Source organism: Callorhinus ursinus, unplaced genomic scaffold (genome assembly GCF_003265705.2).
Source record: "Callorhinus ursinus isolate GAN/ISIS: 27379988/994484 unplaced genomic scaffold, GSC_fseal_2.0 scaffold1, whole genome shotgun sequence".
NCBI lineage: Eukaryota > Metazoa > Chordata > Mammalia > Carnivora > Otariidae > Callorhinus > Callorhinus ursinus.
In genome coordinates this window covers 142,199,249-142,226,572 of record NW_027397063.1, presented here as the reverse complement: position 1 = coordinate 142,226,572, position 27,324 = coordinate 142,199,249, and the positions used below count along the sequence as shown (strand labels likewise).

At 35.9% G+C, this 27,324-nt stretch overlaps 1 protein-coding gene across 9 annotated transcripts in view; it reads left to right on the top strand.

The window, feature by feature from the left end:
• GOLGA4 (golgin A4) overlaps positions 1-26,717 on the top strand; it is a 121,352-nt gene extending 94,635 nt beyond the window's left edge. For 6 of the 9 annotated variants that reach the window (XM_073902143.1, XM_073902133.1, XM_025884460.2 and 3 more), the window contains 8 exons: positions 2,320-2,433; positions 2,580-2,600; positions 2,971-3,039; positions 5,273-5,348; positions 12,329-12,432; positions 17,295-17,381; positions 23,432-23,494; positions 26,036-26,717. In XM_073902143.1, coding sequence (XP_073758244.1) covers positions 2,320-2,433; positions 2,580-2,600; positions 2,971-3,039; positions 5,273-5,348; positions 12,329-12,432; positions 17,295-17,381; positions 23,432-23,461 — 501 coding nt within the window. In that variant the 3' untranslated portion in view covers positions 23,462-23,494; positions 26,036-26,717. The remainder of the gene's footprint in view (positions 1-2,319; positions 2,434-2,579; positions 2,601-2,970; positions 3,040-5,272; positions 5,349-12,328; positions 12,433-17,294; positions 17,382-23,431; positions 23,495-26,035) is intronic. The other 3 variants (XM_073902140.1, XM_073902156.1, XM_025884484.2) reach the window with 1 other exon arrangement.
• The last annotated feature ends 607 nt before the right edge of the window (positions 26,718-27,324 follow it).

Here is a 27,324-nt window from a genome sequence, read left to right as displayed (position 1 = left end):
CACTTATAACATGAATTTTTGTCATACATACATATGTGTGTAGGGGAATATTAATGTGTATGTCCTCTCTCCTAGATTATAAGCATCTGGTGGGCAGGGATTTTGTTACTCATCTCTAGTCTTGAAGACTTAGCCAGATACTTGGCACATACTAGACACTTGGTAAATTTGAAGGAGGTGACATGTGCTAGGGCAGGGAAGAACCCATTTGGGAAGAGGGACTGATGACATCTCAGAGGAAGAGCTGAGTACTCATGTAAGTGAGCTTAAGTAATAGCCTGGTCCCAACTCAGAGCAGTCCCACTGGGAGGAGGTAGCTTGGCTACATTAGATACAAAACTGGTTTCCTTTTGACATTGACTATATTTTAGTGATTTGGCTTTGGAATAATAACTAGACTCTCAAACATGATTTCCATGGATGTGCATTAACATTCAGTTTAACTGGTTTTCCTTATTGTTCTTACTTTGAAGTAAGTAGTACTGTTTTTTTTCCTCCTTCAATACTAGAAAGCTCTTAAAAAGGAATTTACAAAATTGTTTCTTAAATTAGAAATAACACAGAAGGGATTTTTTCCTAATTCTTAGTGGGCTTGATTTAGATAGTATCCCACGACTGTCAAAGGAAATGTCAGACATAGCTGATTGTCATATTAAAATCTGGGCCTGGGGGCAGCGGGTGGTTCATTTGGTTAAGCGTCTGCCTCTTGATTTTGGCTAAGGTCATGATCTCAGGGATATGAGATTGAAACTCACGTCGGGCTCCATGCTCAGTGCGGAGTCTGCTTAAGATTTTCTCTCTCCCTCTGCCCCCCCGCCGACTCTCTCACCAAATAAATAAATAAATTAGTAAAATAAAATAAAATAAAATAAAAATTGGGGCCTAACTGAATAAGTAGCTGTAGAGGTGATCCTTTCAAAGGTGCCTAAACCACATTGACACAGACATCCACACAGGATATGCTGTGGTAGACTAAAAACAGTAAACTGTGGGCAGTAAAATATTTGCAAGAGTTTGTGGTTGATGGTGTTTTAGGGATGGAGGCTAGGTTCAAGTGAGCCTCAGTGGGGAGATACCTAAGGAGGCTGGTTACTAGACATCCCTGCTTTGCTTATGTTGCCAGAAGAAGTTTGTTCTTTTTCAGTTGGTCTAAGTTTCATGACCAGTGGGGTATTTCAAAGTAGATTTTCCAAGTGTCCTTATGGTTCATTGCCTTATTTTGTGCCATGGGGCCTCTCTTTTTTTTGTTTGTTTTTGAGGATGATGTTTCTTGGTTCTGTCAAGTCAGCATCTGTTAAATCAGATATCCATTTGTTGCTGTTTTTCCTGTTCAGTCTCTTAGTCAGCAAACACTTGTCTTCATTACTCAATCTGATCAATATTTCAATTGCAAATGTTCTTTTAGTAAAGATGTTATTACAAGATTTATAAGAGCAAGAAGAGGTCTGGACTGCTCTGTACAATAAATGATGGCAGTTATCAAGACAAGTGAAGAAATGTAGAATGGGCAATAGCCTTTACTAGGGCAATCAAAACAGAAGAGAGAAATGATTTGTATACCAAATTTTCTAAGTTAGGATTTTTGGACCAATAAGTCACATATACTTTTACAGCCTTGTCTATTTTTTTACAAAGTTCAGGGCAAATGGAGACATTACATGGTTACTAATACATTGGACAATAATTTTTTTTTTAATAGACTTTAGTTGAATATTTTACCCCAGAGAACCACTGGTGTGGTTTAGGGACAGATGTATAGATGGAGGTTTGCTGAACCAGGACAAAAAATCATTTCTCGATTTACACAGCTATCCAAAGGGCTAGGAAAAACCTCCACAACTTCTTGTGATCAGTAAGTTGCCAGCTGGTTGATCAGTGCTGTGCCTCACTGTATCTACTGTATTATTTGTATTTGTATTAATGGATGTTTTCTGGAAATCAGATCCTAATGTGGAAAAGGGCAGAGTCCCTAACACACAGGCTCTGTGTTCAAGTTCTGTCACCACATTATTACATACCTGATGGTCATTCAAGCCTGGGAAGCTTACAGGGAAAGAAACTGCTTGATGGGCTTTATGGAGTGGGGACAGAGGGAGTGAGAGAGGGAACAGTAATATGGCATGAATAGCAAGGTTGACGTTAAAAGTGGGACATGAAGGAAGGTATTTAGAGTGTAGTCACGAATGACGATAGAAACAATGGTTTGTGTCTCCAGAAATATTTAGGTATTTGTTTCTCCTTCTGAGGAGTTTACACTGTGTTGCCTCTACGATGTTCTTTTTGGTATGTTCATTAGCACTTTTTTCTTTAATCTTAAAGGCTCGTGAAGAAGAAATGACTGCTAAAGTAATGGACCTGCAGACTCAACTGGAGGAGCTACGGAATAAGTACCAGGAAAGGCTGCAGCAGGAGGAGAGCCCTGGCAATGACAAAGTGAGAGGAACTAGACTCTTAAATCTTACCACTCTCTTAAGACTAAAATACTAAATTTTTATTTTCTTGTGAGTTCATATTCCATTTTATTGCTTCTTATCGATTTTAGTGTATTATATACTCATTTTTTTCTTTTCCATTTACAGATAACAATTATGGAGTTACAGGTAAGACTAGTTCTTCATTGAATTTGACTGAAGACAGTATATTTTCAGGAGTATTGTGTGTGTGTGTGTGTGTGTGTGTGTGTTTAAGAGTTTATTTGAGAGAGAGCACGAGTCGGGGGAGGGGCAGAGGCAGAGGTTCAAGCAGACTCTCCACTGAGCGGGGAGCCCAACACGGGACTCGATCCCAGGATCCTGAGATCATGACGTGATCTGAAGTCAGGTGCTCCACCAACTGAGCCACCCAGGTGCCCCAGGAGTATTTTGTGTTTTAAAAGTTAAAACATAAAGATAATTTACCAAGCAGTACAATGTATATCCAGGCAGTGATGAAACCCATATGCATTTCAGATCTGACTTTATGTTTTTTTAGACACAACTAGCACAGAAGACTACTCTAATCAGTGATTCAAAGTTGAAAGAACAAGAGTTCAGAGAACAGGTAAGGTTTAATTGGTGCCTTTTATTTTGAACTGACTGCCTTAATTTATGTTCTTTTGTACTTGGATCTCATTTAGCTCACTTTTAAAAACGAACTGATATAATACTGATTTAATAGCTGGCTTTGCAATTTTGTCTTACACAGGAAATTTTATTTCCAAATCTGAAGGTGCTGGAGTTTATCTCTTAAATTCATGATCACATGTATTTAAACAAGAACATTTGTATCTTATTCTTTCTAGTGTTTAACATCTTGGATAAGAATTTGTCTTTATTTGTAATAACAAGTTTTAAAAAAAATGTTTTTGCTTTTATCAGAGGGAAAATATGTTGACATCAATCTTTACTACTTTTTCCTAGTAAATTGCCTTGTAAATTTTGTCCATATATTATCCAGTAATTAGGTTTAAATAGGACTGTGTATATATGTCTACAAGCATGCATAAGCATGAAAATACCAGTATATGCGTATCTGTGGTGCATCATCTTTAGTAGTCTTTTCTCCCAAATTCTAGAGGGATAGTGTACAAGTCAGCAGGCTGTTTGAAGGCTATATCTTCAGGGATTTTCCAGTTTTTGCTTTGTTTTAAAAATTATTTGAGAGAGGGAGAGAGAGAGTGCACATGCAAGTGGGGGAGGGACAAAGGGGGGCAATCTCAAGCAGACTCCCCACTTAGCGCAAAGCCCAACATGGGGCTCGATCTCACGACCCTGAGATCATGAGCAGAGCTGAAATCTAGAGTCAGATGCTTAACCGACTGAGCCACACAGGCACCCCAATTTTCCAGTTTTCTTAAAAGTCATACATACAAGAATCTTGACAATTGTTGAAATTAGGTGACGGATTGATATATATGGGCATTGATTGTACTATATTCTCTGTGGTTATGTTTGAAAACTTTCACAATATATTTTTTTTAAATCATAAAAATAGATGCTAAGTCCCAATGCTACTTTTTTTTTCTACTTCCCAGTGGTTTATCTTTTCTCATCTATTCTCAAGGTTGTTGCTTTAAAACTCTCTTCTTATAGCATCCTCAAATCTTCAAACTGTGCTAGCATAGCAATTTTTGTATTAGTTATTTTTATGGTGGTAAAATACACATAACATAAAATTGACCATTTTAACCGGTTTAAAGTGCACAATTCATTGACATGTAGTTCATTCACAATGTTGTGAAACCATCACCATTATCTAGTTCGAGAACATTTCATCTCCCCATAAGGAAACCTTATACCCATGAAGCTGTTACTCCCCATTACCTCCTGGCAACCACTACTCTACTCCTGTGTCTGTAAATTTGCCTATTGTATTTTATATAAATACAATCACATAAAACATAGCCTTTCTTATCTGGCTTATTTTACTTAGCACAGTGTTTTTAAGGTTCTTCAGTGTAGCATGTATCAGTACTTTATTCTTTTTTATGGCTGAATATTATTTAGTTATATGGATATATCATACTTCATTCACTAATTTATGAATGTTTGGGTTATTTCTACCTTTTGGCTATTACGTATAGTGCTGTCAGGAACATTGTGTACAAGTTTTTATTTGAGCACCTATTTCCAGTTCTTTGGGGTATATACCCAGAAGTGAAATTGCTAGATCATTTGGTAATTATATGTTCAGCTTTTTGATGAACCACCAAAATACATTGTGGCACCATTTTACATTCCCACCAACAAAGTTATATAAGGATTCCAATTTTTCCACATCCTCACCAACAAGTTTTTGATTATAGCCATAGTAGTTGGTATGAAGTAGTATCTCATTTTGGTTTTAATTTGCATTTTTCTAATGACTAATGATTGGACATCTTATATTCTGTTTGTTGGCCATGGGTATGTCTTATTTGGAGCAATGTCTAAGTCCTTTGCTAATTTTTTAGTTGGGTTATTTGGTTTCTTGGTCAGTTGTATTCTTTATTCTGAATACAAGTCCCTTAAGAGATACGTGATTTGCAAGTATTTTCTCCATTTTGTGGGTGGTCTTTTCACTTTGTGATAATGTCCTTTGAGGCACAAAAGTTTTACTTTTGATAAGACCATTTTATATGTTTTCTCTTTTGTTTGTGCTTTTGGTGTCATATCTAAGAAACCATTTGTATTAATTGTATTTGCCTATATTCTGTCCTAAGTATTAAAGAATCTAGTAGCTATAGCAGTCCTTTCTTTTACATATGGTTTCCATACGAATCTTATGATATGATTTAAGTATTTGTTACTTTTAGATTCACAATTTAGAAGACCGTTTGAAGAAATATGAAAAGAATGTATATGCAACAACTGTGGGAACACCTTACAAAGGTAGGAATGATCTCTTATGCTTTCCACAGTTATCTCTTATTGCTGGATTTATGGAGGAGTTTTATTTTTGTCTTTGCTAATCTGCTCTTTACAATGAATATATTTTACCTTTGTAATTCACCAATGACAGCTAGTTTTAAGGAAAGAATGATAGTAATCTAAAACAAAAATAATGCATATTTGTTGCAAAAAAAAAATCAAACAGCTGCCGTGTGTAAGTGGAACTGCAGGTTCCCACTTTATTCTACGCTCTCCAGATGGAACCAACCTAGTGGTAATTTATGTATATTTTCCCAGACTCTTCTGTATGTATCTTCTGTATGTATGCAAACATTTATGTAATCTACTACATGTACTCATACAGACACAGCTCTATGATTCTTTTTTTTTTTTTTAAGATTTTATTTATTTATTTGACAGACACAGTGAGAGAGGGAACACAAGCAGGGGGAGTGGGAGAGGGAGAAGCAGACTCCCGACTGAGCAGGAAGCCTGATGCAGGGCTCGATCCCAGGACCCTGGGATCATGACCTGAGCCGAAGGCAGATGCTTAACAACTGAGCTACCCAGGCGCCTCTATGATACTGTTTTTTACTATTACCATAGTGTTATATTTACTAATTTTAAACTCTGATTTAAGGAGAAAATAATTTCATAAAAATTCTTATACTCAAGGTAGGAGAGGGTGATTTGGAAACATTCTCTTGATTGAAATAATATATGCCACTTACAAAGGATTTTAAAGATGAACTTGAGTGTTTACATAGTGTTTCCCTTGAGATAACTATGACCTTTGAATAATCTCATAACAATTTCCCCATCTGTTTTGCTGCCTCATTTCATTAAGAATAGTTTTATTTTGCTAAATGTCTTATAAAGCTTTTTGCTTTTTCAGGGAAGCACTTGGGCATAAATCTAAACCATTTTACATCCCTTTGTGTTATTGAAAGCTCTTACTTACTGCAATGAAATAACACAAGATATTATATAATTTTCAATTAAATTAAACAAGGACTTGCTTTGGATTCTCTCCAAAATGCTCTTCAAAAACAAGAGAAAACCAGCTTGGAAGTGTCTCATGGCTCATTGCAGAAAAGATTCCTGCTACAAGGATTGTTTGCCATATCTAAGTCAACACATATGATTGTCAGCTCAACTGCTGACTTGGTGCTCAGCAGTGCATAGAGAATAATATTGATTCTTTTCATTAGTTTCAACTTAAGATTTTTATAATTTTCTTTTTTTCTCAGTTTTGAATTGTAAAACTGAACACACATGTACAGGGTATTTAATAACTAACACATATACCAGTCTCCTCTACCATCCAAAAGTAGAGCATTCCTTTGATACCTTTCATAAGCCGAAATGGTGTAAAGCAAAGAAGCAATTACAGTTAGTTTATATGGAAAAAATTTTTAGCATTCCCAGACCCAAAAAATATCCTCTCTTAGGCTTTTCTGATACCTTAGGACACATCTTGCTAACAGATGCACAAATAAACCAAGATAAAGCACAGATGCTCACAGACACAGTTCAGAGCTATGGCGGCTTGATGCCGAGCGTAGTTCCTGGGGGCAGGAGCTCGATAGAGTCACCCTTCTGCTGGGGGTGCGGGCTGCCTCTGTAATGGCTCACTGCAAAACAAATGCTGAACACTATTTTCACTTCTCGCCTTTTTCATAAAAGCAAAAAACTCTTTAGATTTTTTTCGTTAGCAAAGACAGGTACTAGTGTAGGTTTTTGTAAAAGCGAAGTGGCGTAACATGAATTTTCGAAAGGCAGGGAATACCAGAATAACACTAAGTGCTGGGCACTGTTTTGCATATCAACTCATTTAATTCTCTCACCAGCCTGGTCAGTCTAGTTGAATATGCACGTTAATCTCTTCACCATGCTATCTCTTTAAAGAGTAGAGTAGAATGAGCATCCACCAGGCAGGAAGAAATAAAAAGTACTAGTTCTTCAAAACCTCTCTGTAGGCCTCTGCAATAATAGCTTTATTCCTCCCCTCTACTGACTTTTTTTCCCCTGACTTTATGTTAACCATTCTCTTGTTCTTTATTGTTTACCACCTATGTATGTATTTCTAAGTAATACTTTGTTTAAATTTTGCTTGTTTTGGAACTTCATGTAATAGAATCATACTATAAGCTTGTATTTTTTCTTTTGCTTAACATAAGTTTTGAGGTGCATCCATGTTGTGTGTAGCTCTGGTTCACTCATTTCCATTTATTAATTTTGTATATTGTACATGTCTCATGTGAAAGATTTTCTCTATGCAACTAAGACTGGATTTGCTGAGTCATAGGATATGAACATTTTTGTGCACATCCTATCCTAGGTTGGCCAAACTAGATACAATTTGAAGATAATGTAGGAAACTGTTTTCTATATTTTTGTACTAATTTTCATTTTCACCAGCATTGGATAAGAGCTCTCATCACTCCAGCTCCTCAGCAGTCCTGGATTTATTAAAGCCCTTTTAATGCTTCACTGATTAAATTCTGTGCTGTGACTTGTAATTTTAATTACATCTCTCTTATTAGTAATCAGGTTGAACATCTTATTTGATCTTTTTTCTTTAAAGATTTTATTTATTTGAGAGACAGAGCAAGTGTGCATGGACAGGGGGAGGGGCAGAGAGGGAGGGAGAAGAAGAGACTCTCAAGCAAATTCTGTGCCAAGCATGGAGCCCGATGTGGGGATCAATCCCAGGACCTGAGATCATGACCTGAGCTGAAACCAAGAATTGGACTCTCAACCGACTGAGCCACCCAGGCGCCCCAATTGTTCTTTTTTTTATTCATTCATTTTAGCTGTGTATATTTCTTTTGTGAAGTTCCTCTCCATTTCTTTTTTGTTTTCTAAGATCATCTATCATTTTCTTATTGATCTGTAAGAGTTTTTTAAAAATTCTGAATATTAATCCTTGTTTACACATTATAAAAACAAGGATTAATATTCAGAATATAATACATATACTATGTAGTATATATATATATGTAGTATTTATATAGTATAATATTTATATATATCATAAAGATATTGTACTAGTTGGTATTTTCTTTCTTTATTGTCTTCCTTTTGAATTTTTTATTATGGATTTTTTTTAGACATATAGAAAAATAATGAATATGGCATATAATGAACACACATGTACACATCAGCCACCCTCCAGAATTATCAAGACATATCTAATCTTGGTTCATTTGTACCCCAACCTTTCCTATCCTTAGTCCATTGGATTATTTTAAAGTAAGGTAGGTATTATATCTTATTTCATATGTAAATATTTCAGTATGTATCTATACAGAGGATTCCTTTGAAATAACCATGGTACTAATATCACACTTAAAAATTTCACAGTAATTCCTTAATCAAATAACTGGTCAATGTTCAGACACGTGTAGTTTCATAAATGTTTTCTGGCAGTGATGGTGGGAGACAGTTGATTTATTTGAATCAGCCAAGTAGTACCCATACTACTTTGATTGAGAAATCACTTAAGTCTGTTTTTAAAACTCTAGATTCCTTGTCTTTCTCCCTCTCCCTTTGTCTCTCCTTTTGTTGTTTATTTGTTAAAGAAACCAAATTACTTGTGCGTAAGTTTAAGGCATTCTGAATTCTTGGTCCTCCATCCCCTAGTAGTTAGAATGAGGGGCTTGGTCAGATTTAGATTTGTGTTATTGGCAATAGTACCTCCCAAAGGGAGCCAAACTGTATGTTGTTTCACATCAAAAGACACGTGTCTTTTTTTTTTTTTTTAAGATTTTATTTATTTATTTGAGAGGGAGAGAGAATGAGAGATAGAAAGCACGAGAGGGAAGAGGGTCAGAGGGAGAAGCAGACTCCCCGCTGAGCAGGAAGGCCGATGTGGGACTCAGTTCCGGGACTCCAGGATCATGACCTGAGCCGAAGGCAGTCGCTTAACCAACTGAGCCACCCAGGCGCCCCGACACATGTCTCTTTTGTAACTGCTTTCACACAGTTCCAGGTGTCATCAGTTTGACTCATCACCTTTCACCTTGATTTTAGCACCCAGTGGGGACTGTTTTCCAAGATCTTTTTCACTAGTTATTGTGTAGTGGTGATATTCACATTCTCCCATTTCTTGTGCAGATGTTAACTGGAATTCTTCTGTAAATGGAAACATTCCCACATTATCTATGTGGTTACCTTGAGGTAAAGCTCATACAGGGAAAGCAGGATAAGTTCTTTTTACCCAGTTTAGTTATTCCACATTTTTGAGGGTCTCTTTTAACACCAGTAGTCTGTTCCAGTGATGAATTTGTCTATGCCTGCTCTAACACTTCACTCTATTAATTATGATGACTTCATAGCCTTTCTTGTTGTTTAGCTGGGGAAGCCCTCCCACTTTGTTTTTCAAAAGCGTCTTAGCTATCCTTAGCTCTTTGAATGTCCATTTAAGTTTTAGAATGAGATTATCAAGTTACACTCACAACACACACCCAGACCTGAGAGGATTTTGATTAGGATTGCTTTGAATTTACAGAAAGATTGAAGAGAATTGGTACCTCTATGGTATTGAGTATCCAACCCATAATCATGATATCTTTCAGCATTTACTTAGGTCTTCTTTGATTTCTGTCGCTATTGTCCTGAGTAGTTCTCTTGCACCTCTTTTATTACATTTATTCTTAGGTGTGATTGTAAAAGTAAAATTAGTTTTTTATTTTTATCTTCCAATTAAATAAATGCATGTACACTTTTAAAGAAAATCTGAGCCAAGCCTGCTGTTAACTAAAATTATCTGCAATACACTTAGTTGATTAAGATTGTTTCAAGTGTAGTTAAATGGATTTTCCAGTTGTACATTTTGGAATTGGGCCCAGGTAAAGTATTGTATTAAAAATGCTGAGTAGTACTCAGATAAAGTTATTTGGAAAGACTTACAAGAAGCAGTGGGTAGACAACCTGGCAGGCATCTTTATTTGAATAACTAATTTCCACTCTCATTGCTTAAAACCGAAAGTAAGAATTATGAGGAGAGGAAGAAATTTCTTTTATATGCTACTGTTAGGGAAAAGACAAGAAAGGGGGGTATATGCATTGAAAAACAATATTAATTACTTGTCCCGGAAAATGGCTATACCTAAGTAATCCACGTGTTTATAATAATAAAATCAATTATTTTCTGAAAAGGGTACAACATTGTAAACTCTTGCATTTTGCATCAATCTAGAGGAATGAAACACTTAAGTATGATATATAAATGGCTTTTGAAGAGGAAGTAGTGCATTATCATTATTGAGTTCTGGTTGCTATGTATTTACAAAGCGTGGTTTGAGAGCTTGTTTGGAGGTTCTAGCAGGGGAGCGCAGCTGAAGGTGTGGTTTGAGTGAGTTGGGACTTTAAAGGTGTACACTTTTAAAAAATGAAATATTCCAAACATACAAATGCATGCAAAGTAAATACCAAGTACGAAGACTGGTTAGCACTTATGAATTCGCCCTCCAGAACATTGCCAGTGCTCCTTGTGCTGCTCTTCAGTCTCCTATCTCCCTGTTCTCCCATCGGTAACCACTGGTAACATGCTACAGCATATGTACAGTTCTCTAAAACAGTTGACTTTAACGTGTTACATGTTTTGGGCTGTATAGAAATGATATACTGTATATATTCTGCATATTCCTGCCCTTTTTTCACCTAGCATTATGATTTTGAATTTCATTCTAGAAGCTATAGTTGTTTAACCATTTTGAATGCTGAGTTTAGTAATAATACATTCCATCTGTATACCATATTTTATTTATTCTCCTGTTGGTGGACCTTTGAATTGTCTCAGTTTTGCTTTTATAAACACTGTAACTGTGAACATTGACTTCTGGTGTACATGTGAAGCGTTTCTCTAGGATGTTTTGGTAGGCATTGAATTTTGGCATCATAGAGTATGCTTGTCTTCCACTTTATGAAGCTCTGCAAAGCAATGCTTAGTTGTCTAGGGTGGTCGCATCCATTCACATTACACAGTCGGTGCACAGCCATTTCCATTGTCCTGCACACTCACCAGTTCTTGGCATTATCTGACTTTCAGGATTTTACTAATCTCATATGTGTCAATAATACTCCATGAGGTTTTATTTGTTTCTTTTTACTGAACAAATGGTGGTTTAAATTCTCAACCAAAAGAAATGTAAAGTTACAATGAAAGGCCACTTTCAACTTTGACATTTAGAGGCTCACGTATTGTTCATCGTACAATATTTGAAGCCTTGATGTATTATCTTGCTGCACAGTGTGATTTCGTATATTCAGTTTTTTAAAAATCCAGGGTATAAATTTACACATAATATTCAGTGTGACTTCATATACCTGATCTGTATTTATTGTTTACTTTTAGGTTGAAATGGGGCTTGGTTAACAGATGGACTATAACTTTTTATGACAGGCTTTAAGATGTTGAACCAAAATATTTGAAAACCACTAAAATGGCATTAATATTTCATGCATTTTCAAGTTATTTTATCTGTCCTGTGTATCCAAAGAGTTTTGAAAACTTGATTTAAACTTAGGTGCTTTTAGATTTGGAATATGAGAAAAACTAGAATTCTGTTCTGAGATACTAAGTTCTTAATAAATACAAATGATTATTAATTTTAGTCATTGTGGAATATCTGAAGCCAACCACATAATACTGAGAAGAGAAATACCGGATTTAAGGAATCTTTATATTCCCTAAGTATAGTCTTTTAAAATTGCCATGCCAAAAGGAGGAGGAGGAAAAGATATGAGAAATAAAATTGCTATGATAATTCTTATTTTTTTCTTCCAGTGGAAAAATACCAATTGGAATGTTTTGTGTATGTATGTACAGTACTATACAGTACAATATAATTAATACAAGAATGATGCCTCCCTTTATTCTTTGGATTGTTCTTTAGTTTGTCTGGTGTCTAAGTAATAAGTAGCTTATCTGGTTTTGCTTTACAATGTGATCTGTTTTTTTTTTTATTTGACAGGTGGCAGTTTGTACCATACTGATGTCTCGCTCTTTGGAGAACCTACCGAGTTTGAGTATTTGAGAAAAGTGCTTTTTGAGTATATGATGGGTCGTGAGACTAAGGTATAAATCATTTCTGATGATTTGGCATGTGGCTTAATTTAAAAGGAAATGTGTGCATTTTTAATACTTTAATACACATATTGATGCTGTATTTTTACTGTTGGCAGACCATACATGCTAATAATAGATAATAGGTAATTGTGTTATTGTTCTTAGTTTACAAAAATGAATTGGCAGATCTTGCTTATATTTGTTATAGTTATAAAATATTAATTAAAAAATACTGTTGGTTGATGCTGAGTACTAAAAATTGACATTTCATTAACTGATACTTTGTGAAACATGTGGCTATTTTTACTTTTGACCTCAAGTCTTAAAGTTAGGAGAATAGATTTCATTTTCATGGAAACTTTAGGGTAATGTGGAAGTATTGGAAATGGTCATAATTAAGAATTAAGTAGTAGACTACATAATTAAGCAGTTGCTTAGAGATATTTAGAAATATTTTAGTTTAGTCACTGTGAGAAAATCATTCCTATACATATGGAATATCGATCATTAAAATCACCACATAATATAAGTAATAGTGCTTGGCTAAATTTGTTTTCTGGAATGTTAAATTTATTGTAAGGTTCTTGAGTATATAGTCTTGTCTTTTTCTTGTTTGTATCCCCTGCAGTGTTCTTAAAAGAGCCTTATATTGGACTTTTGATAAATGTATCTTGAATTGAATATATTTAGGGAAATTCATGAGCCTTTCCTCAAAATTTTTCATTTAAAGCAATTTCTTTTCTGACATTGCTTCAACTTTTTACCTTCATAAACTTTTACATTGTCCATATACGTTGGCTGAGAATGGGATTATGAGTTTTCCATTTTTAGAAGCAATCAGTGTTTTAATTAATGGGTCTTTGGGGGTTACTGAGTCAAAGAGGGCTAAACCAGTTCAGAGATTAATTTGGCAGATATATTTGAAGCCTAAAAAGTAAGGGCATAAGAAAATCTCTTAAAAAAATATTATGAATTTATGGATTATAGATTAGCTAAACACTAGGAGTTATAGGGCTCTAAGTCATTTGAATCCTTAATATCTATAGAAATCTCATTTCATTTTATCAAATAGTTTCAAATTAAAGTAGTATCTAGTGTGATCCTGAGCATGTAACACAGGAAGGGTATGTTAATTCATAGTAATTCAGTTTTTTTCTTAAAGGAATTTTTTTTTAAATTCAAAGAATAGCTAAAGCGAATTTTCTGCTTTTTAAAAATAAAGCTAATGAAATATAACAATCTCTTATTAAGTCTTTATTGGATAGTAGCCTGTATCTGAGGTGGGGTAGATAATTTAATGTTACCTTGTTACTGCAGGGAAGGGAGAAGGGTATATCTTTAAAAAAAAAAAAAAGGCTTCTCAGAACTGTAGCTCTATTGGTTCATTTGTTGAATCTAAAGCTGTGATCCAGTGTGCTAAATAAATTATTTGACCTTTTCTTGATCTGTGGAATGAAGAGACTAACTGCCTCAAACTGTGTCTTCTGGAGGTTGGGAACTGTGGAGGCTGAGATCTCTACAGAGTTTGAATCCTGAAGAAAGAGCCAGCCCAAGCATAGATGTGTTCAGGGGCAGTGCCAGGCTGCCAAGTGCAAGCTTGTGCTTCCAGGGTTGTGCAGCTTGTTTTAGGCTGTGACTTAGGAAACAGCTGGAAGGGGTGTCCTCAGGACACAGGCAGCCCCGTCTAATACCTGACTGGGAATCCATGTGGCAGAGTGCTCTCTCTGGTCTTTTATCGTCAGCATTCAATGCATCTGGTTAATGATGAGTCTGTCATTCTGCCATCACATTTTACAGGTAAATACAGAAAATTGGTAGCAGATATTCAGCTTAATTTACTACTTATTTATTGAGCACTTGCTACATGCGGCCTTTTGTTTATCACCACGATGGGTAGAAAGATGAAATTTGACACTATCCCTAATTTTTTTTTACCCCATCCCTAATTTTAAGGAGTTTACTATATAGTAGGAAAGTGGACCTGTTCCCAGTTAAGCATAACATGATACAAAATGTCATTAAGAGAGGCACAGAGTTCTCCTGTTGACTTGTGGGAAGGTCAAGGAGGACATTGTGGAGAAGCAGTTGTATCTGCTGGGCTTTAAAGCCGGGTGGGGGGGTATGTGGGGGTGGTTAGATTTGAATAGATGAACTCAGATGTGAGGGAAAGCCTAGACAGGAGGTCCAAGGCAGGAAATTGAGTGTGGGTTTTGGAATGACAAGTAGTCTGGTCCAACTGAAACACTGGATCTATGGTGGTGGTGACTCCTTTTAGGGCTGCACAGGGTGTGGAAGGCATGGAATGTTTTCAGAGTTTTACCTGTAGGGACTGGGGGTTAGTTAGCCCTTGAGCAGAGATTGACAAGCTCAGAGCTGGTTTTAGACTTATCTTTTACGGATTTGCTTCATTTCTACACATTAAAGAATTTGAAATGGAGACCAGGCTGTGGTTTTAGAGTGAGCCAGAGTATATTGTGGCCTTTGGGATTTGATCCTCATCTGAAGTTGTATCTTGTCCAGCAGGATATGTATGTCATCCCACCTGTGTTTCTTCATCTGCTTTTGCACACAGTGTTCCTTATTTTATGAGGCAAATGATTTATTTAAGAAGACCACATGTAGGACACTCATTCTTATAGTATGAAGCTAAGTAAGTGTCCCTTCTTTCTTCTGTCCTTCACTTTCTTTGTCTTGGGTTTTGATCCTCCATGCTAAATTCAGCCTGTTTTCCTTTTCAGTAGAAAGTGTTTCTCACCCTAATTTTTATTAAAGCTTCTCCCTCAAGAAAACCTGGCAGGAGATGCCACCTCTAAACCAGGTGGCTCATTTGAACTTTGCCTTACCTCCCAGGGACTGAGGATATTACTGTATATAGAATAGACCGACTGAGTTTTCTCCCATGGTATGGCAAAGAGCCTGGGCTTCTCCATTTAAATTTTTTGGCAAGCCAGGGAAGAGCTTTAAGTCTTTACTGGGTAATCTGCTGCAATTTCAGGATTGCTGATGAATCTAGAGGTGGGTTTCTCATTAACATTGTCTAGAAACGTGGAGACAACTAGCGACAGTTTGGGGGTTTTTTGACAGACATGTTTGTGTGTGCGTGTATGTGGTTTCAGAGTGAATATAAGTGGACTTTTCGGTACTTTGAATCTTACCAGCTATTGAAATTAATTCCTAAAAACAGTCTTCTTAGACAATATACCAAAAACCATTAAAAATTGCTTCAGAGTGTTAATGAAAAAGATACTGATATAGTCTCTACTTCATATTCCTCTTGTCATTTCATGCCACATATGCTTAGTTTCTAGACTGGTTTAGCATGGAAGATTCTGTTCTATCTAGGCAATACAATTTAAAGGATGAGGGTTTTGTAAAATGCCTTTGGAATTCTCCAAGAACTGCGTTATTTTAAATGGTATTTTTTTTAAAGATTTTATTTATTTATTTGAAAGAGAGAGACACAACGAGAGAGGGAACACAAGCAGGGGGGGTGGGAGAGGGAGAAGCAGGCTTCCCGCGGAGCAGGGAGCCCGATGTGGGGCTCAATCCCAGGACCCCGGGATCATGACCTGAGCCGAAGGCAGACGCTTAACGACTGAGCCACCCAGGTGCCCCTTAAATGGTATTTTTTTGATCCTCAAAATGGCAGAGGTAAAGATGAAAGGAAGGAAGGGGGCTGACATCTTGCTGCGTATGGGGTTTGTGGTGGAAGAACAGAATTAGTTGAAATAAGTATTAGAAGTATGTAAAGTGCCTTGCCTGGGCTTGGCACATAATAGGAATTTTAAAAAACATTAGTTTCTTTCCTTCCTGGAGATAATTATACATATACATTATATATGATGTGAGTTTGTAAAATTTTTGGTTAACTCTATTATGTCATATTTTCCTTAGTGGCCTTCCCTAGTCCCCGGCCCCCTCCCGTACACACACACACACACACACACACACACACACACACACAGAATCTGTGTAACTGTGAACCAAGAATGTTAGAGTGAGTTCTCTAGGTGACCCTGCCATCCTCTGTAGGAATCCTCAGGGGAGAGCACTAGCACCTGAATTTGTATGTAAGCACTGAACTTGTTATCCTACTTATTTCGTAAGTGTATCTTATTTCATAAGGTATCTTCTTTCCTCTCTGTCTCCCTCAAAACATCTCATCTTGATACAAAATAGGGAATTTCCACCTTTGAGGAGAATTTTCCACGAGCTTTTGGGTGACAGTCTGACTTACGGTATATTCATTTAGATCTGCACAATTTATGATCTTGTTTTGCAAGCCACCATGTGTAATGTTTTGATTCATCATGTTTTCTACCAAACAAAACATCTTGTGTTTATTTAAAATGTAATTTGTATTTCTATTAGGCTGATGTGCTGCATGTTGTAAAAAATACCTACTAAGCATGTTCATGTTCATGCAGTAGCCCATGTTTATGAGATATATGATGTGATTTAGTTAAAGCTGAACTTGAGAGTATCTAATTCTGATTATCTAGAGCATATGTTTGGCAATACATCACTTACTAGATAGATTTCTACAAATAAAAAACCTAATAAAATGAATGAGTAATAAAGTTTCATCTTAATTAAGACAAAGGGCCAAGAGCATTAGAACTTTATATAGCTTCATGCTATTGTAATTGCATCGTCTTGAAATAATATCAACAGACATTGTGAGGAGTCCTTTTAAATTGAAATTCTAGTGTTGGCTGTTATTTCCTTGACTGATACCTTCACATCATACTTCTTTGGTCGTGGCTTCCATTGAGAGCACTAAAGAATCCCACCAGCAGAACATGTCAGAATGGGGTGAGACTTCATCTGCTTCACCGTCTATTAGTGATCATCTCTTGTTTTTCTTGTAGACCATGGCAAAGGTTATAACCACTGTACTGAAGTTCCCTGATGATCAGACTCAGAAAATTTTGGAAAGAGAAGATGCTCGGCTAATGGTAAGCTTTAAAAGTAGGCTACAGATAGAAGATGACTTTATCCCATCTTTTTATATCCTGTTTAATTTACAAAGACTTTGAGTTAATGGAAGATATTTTAAATGTTTAGTTTTTATTATACCGTAGCCTAAAAAATGAGAGTGAATCTACATTAAGAAAGTTTAACCAAGGGCAAATATGAAATGGTGTCCTCAAGGAAAGAGCAGTCTTCTTCAATAGCATATATGAGGTTGACACCCATATATGCTGTATATGGGATTTCCAGAACTTGGGCTATTTCTGGGAAGTACAGAAAAGGCATTTGTTCTGGTATCTCTAGTAATAATTTTTTAAAACCAGTTTATGCCATGAATTTTGGTGTTCTATAGATTACATCTCTCTTTCCCACTTTAGTTATTTTCAAATATAATAATTCTGAGTGAAAAATTTAAGCATTTTTTAGTTTTTGACATACCCAGCAAGGGAAATGTAGATAATTGTATTATTAGAAACCTTTGTGTGAAGTTAGCTGTAATTGAAATGAAACAAATACACACTTCATAAATTATGCAGAATTATTCCCCAGCCTAACTTCTTTTTGCCCTGGGCCAGTAATTCACTAAGAAGATCCATTCTAAGCAGAGTGTGAAATTTGTGAAGTCTCAGGTCCTGCCCTAGCTTTCTCTTTCTGCTTCCTTTTCTTGTCTTGCTGGTAGCCTGCAGCACCGTTCACATCCTTCTCCGTTTCTTTACTTGCTTCATGATCCCAGCACCACTGTTCTCTTCTCACTAAAGCAAGCAAAGATCTCCTTTATGATGGGTTAGCCTATGTCTGAGTATCTCTAGTAAGAAGGACTAAGCCAATAAACCTCCCGAAGCATCCCATCTGATCTCGACAGAGTGTGTCTCTTACAAAAGCTCTTGCTTATCTTGAGCCCCAATCTTCCTTCCTGTAGTGGTTACCAGTTTGTTCTGGTTCTAACCCATGGAACTCAACCAAAAATTTGTGGATAGCCTGAGTGGAGGACTTTTCCTCTCCAGGCCAGACACCCTGCACCTGTCAGCCATTTCTTTCTTTCTTTTTTTAATTTGCCCATTTTATTTATTTTCTTTTTAAGTTAGGCTCCATGCACAATGTGGGGCTTGAACTCATAGCCCTGAGATCAAGAGTTGCACCCTGGAGCTCCTGGCTGGCTCAGTTGGTAGAGCATGCGACTCTTGATCTCAGGGTCGTGAGTTCAAGTCCCCTGTTGGGTGTGGAGCATACTTACAAGAAAGAGAAAAAGTTGCATCCCTACCAACTGAGCCAGCCAGGCGTGATGCTTCTCTCCACTGACGCATTGCGCAGGGCCAATTGTGAAGGAACCCCAGTGTATCAGGCACATCCTGATCTCCTCTTCCTTGCTTTCTCTAAAGTCATCCCAGCATCCCTGACCTTTGTCCCATTACTCCATTGCACATTGTATCATTTACCTATTGTATATTTTCTGAGACAGTTGCAATTATTTTGGTTAGCATTTAAGTGTTTTTTGGAAAGCATTCCTCCCTGTATCTAATGGCCTGAAAAACATTGTTATACCTCTGTAGTTATTTCGGGTGATAAATATTTTTTATAAGAAGTATATCACTATAATGTATGCCCTTGGTCAATAGAATGTTTTAAATTATAGCAAACTTTAATTCTAAAACCATGTAGTTACTCAGAGTAGTTTTCCTCCTCACTGTATAAAACAGCTGTGTCTTTGTGAAAATAAAACTCTCCAATGTAATTGGAACCTGTCGACATGATTCTGTCATTATGGCCCAGTTTAAGAAAATATTTTTAAATGATCTAATACACCTTTGTTCATTCTCCCATGGCCTCTTTATCATCTTGATATTGGGGTATGGCAAACTCTCCTCTTACTCTTGGGCTACATTTTATCATGGCTTTGGCAATAGGGTGGGAAATATTCCCCTTTACCCCATACACACATGCAGTCTTGGATTTGTTTGTCTTGAAGGAAATGGTGAGTTGATAGTGTAAATAGTGAACCATGTAAAGAAAAACCTTTTAAAGCAGATGGAAAAAAAATTTTTTTAACTAAAAAGAAATCTTTGAAAAATATTACACTCTTTATTCCTGAATAAAGTGGTATTCATTCTAGATAGGGATGAAATGGTGACTGTTCGTTCCTTCTTGAAATAATTCTCCCTTGTCCCAGAGGCTGACCTGCCCAGGAAGAAAGTCCCACTCTTTCCACTACTACTTCAAGCAGAGTCTTATCCATCATTAGCTTTTGCTTAATGAATGAGTTCAGTCAGCAATCACCTACTCTTCTGTTTGTTGTGGTGGGTATAGGAAAATTGAAGACATGGAAGATAATGGTTGTTGACCTTGTGGGCGCCTTTAATTTTAGGGGTAAGAGGTAGCACCCATTCATTGTGCACAAATAAAAGGTATTTCTAGTAATATAAATCAAGTAATAAGAATAGATGCTTAGGAAATATGAAATAATGTCTAATGAGCATGAAGTGAGGCTCAAAGATGGCTTATAAGTCAATTTGAGTCACCTTTTGTTAGTTTGAGATTCTTGGTACTTGAGAGTGATTCATGGTTGTTTTTACATTTGATATATAACTGTATAGAATACGGGCTTTTTTAGGAGTTTATTAAATGAGCACTTAAAAACTGTTTAGTGACATTAGCTTTATTTATTTATTTATTTTTGACATTAGCTTTAAATGTGTGTTCCAGATGGATCTACTCTGTAATTTGTTATAAATAAGCAGCACAGTTTCCCTTGTATTTAAAATCAGCACCTTGAATGCTTTGTTATTATAACTTTGGACGCTAAAAAGCTGGTAAAAGTAAACCAAAACAAACCCAAGCACATTACAGAGCTGCCTTCCCATCCATTAATTTCGGGGATGCTCGAGAGAGTGTGGACCGCGCTTTGTGCTGACAATGTGTAGCCATGCCAGCATTTGCATTATTTAGTGGGTGTTGTAAGAGGAATGCAGTCTAAAACTTTGCTTCATGACCCTGATGATTGTGTATTTGCTTTTTGGCCTTGATCAAAGAATTTCTGTGACTGCTGGTAAGGTATTTCTCAATATACCTCTTTTTGCTTTACCTCCCCTCCCCTCAGTGAGTTTTACACTCTGTATTTGAAAACCCCATTATAGAAAACAACGATTATTACTTAATAAGTGGTTTCAGAGTTTAACCTAATTTCAGGATTATATTTCATAGATGAGAAATTGTTACCAGTCAAGATTAAATTGTACAGCATAATTAAATGCTGGCTTATTTGAGGGCTGTGATGTGTAGAGAAGGAATCCTAGTCCTTCACTGACAAGTGTCAGAGCCTCTGTTTCTTCACAAAACAAACATCCCCTTATTAGGTTGTCAGAAGACCAGAGTATATAGTGCTTGCATTGGGTTTCTGAGATGATGGTAGAGGGGGCGGTGATGATCACTTAGCCGCCACACAGCAATACGTGTGTGTAGAATGTCTTTCCTAGCAAAGGAGACTTAAAATGGTCAGTTAATCTTGATGTGTGTAAGATCAGTCATTACAGATGTCAGGAGGACAGCCAAGTCATTTTGCAGGAATGATAGCAGCTCAGAAAATGTCCCTGTGTCCATGCCAGTGCCTTGGAGTGCCAGCCATAGGCTGCACTGAAATATTTGTAGATTTTCAAGTTTTAGATTTGTTTCCAGTGGAAAAAAATTGCCTTATGTATAACAGAAGATCAGAAGAAAACTCACACCAAATGCGCGTGCTGTTTTTGGTGAGAACAGCCTTTTTCTTTCTCTTAGCTTTCCAGCTTACTGTGCCTGATACTTCATTTTGTGATGGTTTAGGCAACTTAGATGGCTACAGTACACTAGATACTTTGAGTAACAGGGTAAGAGCAAGAGTGAGTACAAAAGTCTTTGACTTGTCTATTTTTTTGCTGGATAAAACTGCCCTACGAGTACACCATCAGCTTTTTTTTTTAAGGAGAGTGTTATTATTTAGGATAATTTTATTAAAGTTTATTTCAATCAGGTGCTAACTCATCTCTTGGAATTGAGAGGTTCTTTTGTTATATAGACATCTCTTTTAAAGTGTTCTTAGCAATGCATTTTTCTTTTTAGGGTACTAGCAAACTGACATGTTTCACCTAGATGGCTATTTTTTTGAGGACTCCCATTGAAGGAAAATTTTTTTCTCTTCTATTGAAGAAGATTTGGCTTATTTTCATTCCCCATCCACTCTTGTCATTTTTAAAAATTGATTCTTGCCCGACCAGTCTTGTACTTAAGTTAATGTTTCTCACTTTTTCCCTTTGGTTGGAATTTTAAGAATCTCCTCTGAGTTAATAATTCATCTGAACTTTTCAAGCATTGTTAGATACAGAAGTTTTCCATCCCAAAAGAGGCTTACCTTTGCTTTTGTGTGGGCTCAGTAGATGCATGGAAGGTGGATCAAGAAACAGAGGCAGGGGTGCCTGGGTGGCTCCGTCTTTGGGTGTTTGCCTTCCGCTCAGGTCGTGATCCCAGGGTCCTGGGATCGAGCCCCGCATTGGGCTCCCTGCTCCTCGGGAAGCCTGCTTCTCCCTCCCCCACTCCCCCTGCTTGTGTTCCCTCTCTCGCTGTCTCTCTCTGTCAAAAAATAGGTAAGATCTTTAAAAAAAATAAAAAAAAGAGATAGATACTGATGCAAAGTGAAAAATACTGTACAAAGTGCTTATTTGTTGTCTCAAAGTGGTTTTGACTCTTGATTTTCTTAGAATTGTATAATATGTGGTCATTGCAAAAGAAAACATTGCAAACAATTCAGAATCATATTACATAGAGAGGGAGACCTTCATGTTTTCAGCTTCCCAACACTTTCTATCATGTCATGATCATCTCTCTTAATAGTTTGTTGAATATCCCCAGGCTTTCTAATAAGATTTATAAATATATATTTATAATTATGTTTTTAATCACCTAAGTATTTTATAAAAGTGGCAGAATGCAACAGCTTGCTTTTTTCACTTAACATATTTATTTTTATTTTATTCCACCTCATTACAAATTGATGTACCTTAATCTTTTTACTGGCTGATTGTATGATTATATGGATGTCCTACAATTTAGTTCACCAATTTCCCATTGATAGACATGTAAGCCATTTCCAGTTTTCAGTGCTTACAAAGCATACACACAGGGAGTGTCCCTTTATATATAGTTTGCCCACTTCTGCAAGTTTTTCAATAGGATACTGGCCTTATTGTGTTGTGTGTTGCAAATATTATTTTCTAGTTTGTCTTTTGATTTTGCTGCTTCTTACTAACTGCACCATTAAATATAATAGAAAAGTAAAGTGATTCTTCTGATGGTTACACTAAGAACAGACTCAGATTTTATAAATAACCCTTTTTACTGATGCTATTTTGAAGCAAACCAGAAAGCTCATTAATAATCTTAGATTATGGCCATTTTAGATAGGACAAAGAATTTATTTAAGAAGGTTGTTAACGGTAAAAAGTATGTTTGAGATTGGGTCCCCTTGACTGGAAATTTTCAGTTTGGGTCATCATTCCTGAAACCATTCCTGACAATATACTGTTGAATTACAAGAGGGTTATTCAGTGATAAAACTGACATATATTAGGAAGGACAATTCAACATAGAGACATACTGTATTCACATCCATCAACATTTTCCCCCAAATTTTTGATGGTAAATTGAGATTATATAAATCAAAGTTTAATGTGTACTTTAATGGAACTATGAAAGAAATCTTTTTATAAAGCAAATAATCATACCCAGTTAATCTTCTGTATAAATATTTACTTAAAGTGTGAAGTATCTTTAATTATGTTGTTCAAATTTTTAAAGTTGCAAATGAAAGCTACATAATACTATACTTAGAATGGGAGGGAGGTGTTACAGACTCCTTATACTTTGCCTATGCTCCCTTGATTTGGGGAGATTTGAGAAAATGTTAAGTACATTCTGTTTAATCCTTTGAAATTCATATACACATATGATCTCTGTGTTATATTAAGTCTTAAAACTAACCCAATAAGCTTTTTTTCTTCCTGGCTTGTAGTATACTTCACCTCGCAGTGGTATCTTCTGAGTAAACCATCAGTCTGTGCTTAGTTAGCATGTGGTGAGTGAAGAATAATGTCTTGTGTCTTTTGTGCAAAAATCAAATGTATTGCATGATACTAACCATTTCGCTGGAATTCTTTTGCTCTTTTGTTTAATGAATATATGATTATGCTGTGGGTTAATATAGGTATTTTCTGTTAATTCTGTTTTATAGATTAATAATATATAGATTAATAATCACCACCACCAGTAAGAGTTACATAATCTTAGGAAATTTTGCTTCTTTAAATAATAATTGAAAGTTAAAAAATTGCTCTTTAAAATTTTATTAATTCAAAAAAATTTATGTATTTTATCATCTTTTTAGTTTTTATTTCCCAAGATTAGTCTTGGCAATTAATAAAGATTGTTAGAAGTGAAAAATCATTTTCTAGGTAGAGGTGAAACGATATATTTCACGAAACCAGAATTTAAAATATTGTAAGGCCCACTTATCAGGGCCCATCTGAAATAATGAAAACTAGTAAAGTTGATTTTAAAACAAATGTAATTTTATTAGTTCCTGGGCGCATACGGTATAACATCTATCCCGAGGAGACCCTAAGGCAGCCTGCTTCGACTGAATGCAGCTGTTTGTAGTTATATTAGGAAGTGAAGGCATCTAAACTGTTTGGACACAGTTAACTGTCCTCACCATTTAAACACCCCGCCATCAGCTCTGTGTATTAGTCATGCTAGTGGCTTGACTTGGCACCACCTAACATTTACGGTACATCTTTACCTCTGACTTCGCTGCAATTTTTACAAATGACAAATAAGCTAGATTGCAATTAATAGAGCTTAATCGAATTAAGATAAAGATTCTCTGTGATTCTTAATTCCGCTAGTATTCAGCTAATGGTATCAAGGTTTAAAATGCCAAATGTATAGCTTTTCTTTTTTAATCTTTTAGCTTTAAAAATCATTTATGCCTACATTTGAGTCTCACTTTGATTTTAGTGTACATCAGTTAACCTCCCTTAGTGATTATCTAGAACTATCTTTAGTCTTGTAAATCCCTTAACATTTTCCTTTGTTCATGGTATTATAAATACTCCATTATGCTTGTCTTTGTATCATTTAAATACTATCATTTATCACTGGAAGTGTGTACTATGTAGCATTTTATCGATTGATTGTCTTTTCAGCTTTTATTTTGAAAAATTTCAAACATAAGATTTGTAAAAATAGTGCAGTGAACACCTATATACCCTTCACCGATATTCACCAATTCTTAACCTTTTGCAGAATTTTCTCACTTGCTGTCTTACTCTTGCTCTTTCTCCATATATATCTTCCCCTCCCTAACACTTGACCATTGCTTGCAAACACTTGCGCTTACAAGCATTTGACACTTACTTACAAACTTGCAAAATAAATACTTTAGAAAATATCTTTAAGAACAAGGGCATTTTCCTACAAACTCAACAATACAATTATCACTCTCAGGAAATTTAATATTAACATACTGTTACCTAGTATATTGTAAATATTCACATTTTTCCATTTTTCAAATAATGTCTTTCATAATTTTTTAAATTCCAGGATCCACTCAGAGATTGCACATCACATGTCATTGTCATGTTTTTCTAGTTTCTTTTACACTAGAAAAGTTCTCCCAGCCTTTTTTTTTTTTTTTTGGTTTTTCATGACATTGACATTGAGCAGCATTATTAAATCATATGTGAATTTCTTTTCCCACAACAGTATAAGCTAAGGCTTCAAAATAATAACTGACATAGGAATTTAAATATGACAGAAGATCTTTTTCTCATCTTCTCTAGGTTTCTAGGACCAACCTGATTGTTGAGCAAGTTTTATAAATAATACACTATTGGGAATACATCATGAGTATCAGTGGATTATATTTTTCACTTACAAATTGTGAAGACTTTAAAACTTTCTCTTTCCACTAAATATGTATAAAAAGTTTATCTCTATTAATTTTATTTGGTAATTTATTTTTGTGGCATTTTAACTTAATCTAGCTACTGGCTTTTAGCATTTTAATCAGAGAAGCCTTATTAGGAATCATTAGCGTCATTTCTCTTAGCATTTTAGGGTTTTTAAAATTGAGTTTGTTAATTTCCAATGAGGCATAGCTTTTTTACACCAAAATGCTGTTTGTCCTTTGCTGCCATGCGTATCATCCTAGGAGAATTGCAATATGTAGAAAAATCAACACATTAGAGAAAAGGGAAGAACTCTCTGTCCCCTTTAAATCTGAATAACTGCATCCTTGTGAGGTTCTGCCAAGTCAGCACACGTACTCCTGGCTTCTCCAGCTATGATCAGTAGCATTCAGGACATGTGAAAGGTGGCAGTTCCAGATGTCACTGAAACGTCCTGTCTTTCAGGATCGCTGACCTGTAGGATCTATAGGTCAGATCATTCCAAGAATTTTTAGAAGATTTTTTTTAGGATTTAATATTTAGAGAATATTTCTACTTTAATCCCTAGACCATAGAATATAATTTTATTTTAACTTGAAAAAACAAATCTCCCAAAAAGTTGGCTTAAAATTTTTTTTCTTTATCCCTTTTCCCTTCTTCTTTTCCAGTCATGGCTCCGATCGTCGTCTTGAAGAAACGGGGTGGTGGTGTTGGGCAGGCATGGAGCCCTGTCTGTGTTTGCCTCTTTGAGAAGCAAGCTGTTATTCAGGGCCCGATATGGAGCCAAAGACCAAGAGAAACCTGACATTGGCCCGCAGATATATTGCAGACTGCCTTTCAGATCGATTATATCAGTGGAGAAATGGTGATAGTTTTTTTCTTTTTTGTTGGGAGGAGTTTTATGTTGTTTTAAAAGATATTTTGAATAACTCAACCTGACTTACGGGCTCATTTAATGTTCCTTTCTTCCATTCTTTTTGTCCCTCTTTTTGAAGAACTGCTTGCCTTTCCTATTTATTTTTAGGGTGATTTCTTTTAAAGACTTGTGCAATACATTTTGAGGTGAAACTTAGTAGATTTTTTCTGATAAATTAGAGCATTTAAATTGAGTATTTTATCCAGATTGATTTGTTGAAAATTTGCTAAAGACTAGTTCTTTAAGCTATACATATGATAAATCCAAACAGCAGTACCTCATTGTTTACTTAGCTTTTGTACTTATATTTTTCAGAGGAAAAAATACTACTGTAAATTGTAAATAATCAATATTGTATTGTATGCATACTGTATTGTATGCAGATCTGTGACTGTTGGCAATGTCATCTTGGAAGAACAGATAAATAAAGTTTATTTACTATATAAAATTTGCTTATTGTGCTTTTTTACTATGTTGAAATCTTATTTCAATATAGTTAAGAAATGATGTTCTATCTGGGTGAATATTTTGAGGAACTGTTTGTCAAGATAGCTAAATGCTAACCATTTGGGAAGATCTTTTATGTTCAAAATTAGCATGACCAAGTTAGAAGAAGTATGGAAACAAAAAATACTTCATGATGTGTGTTTTAGGAGTCTGCCAACTTGGGGATGCCTCCTCTCTCTGGAGTAGACCATACTTTGATTCTTTTTAAACTTAATGAGAGAGAGCATCTCTTGGACAGCAAGAGATGGGAACTGTTCAAGAGGGCTTCACATACCCTTTATATTCTAGCAAATACAGTATTCAGTATGTAGGTATTGCCTAACCTCTGCCTCAAGGTGGCATCTCGATTATCCAGACAGTGTGGACCTTCGCATTGCTGGTGTATCCTATAGTGTGATCAAGAATGGGGAGCTCAGAGGGATAATGACCAGTGGGTCTTCCTATATAACCCACAGCTGATTCCTTTGAGGACTACTGTTTCAGCAAGGGAAGAGGGTCTTCTTACCACCCCCCCTTTTTTAAAATTAGGATTCA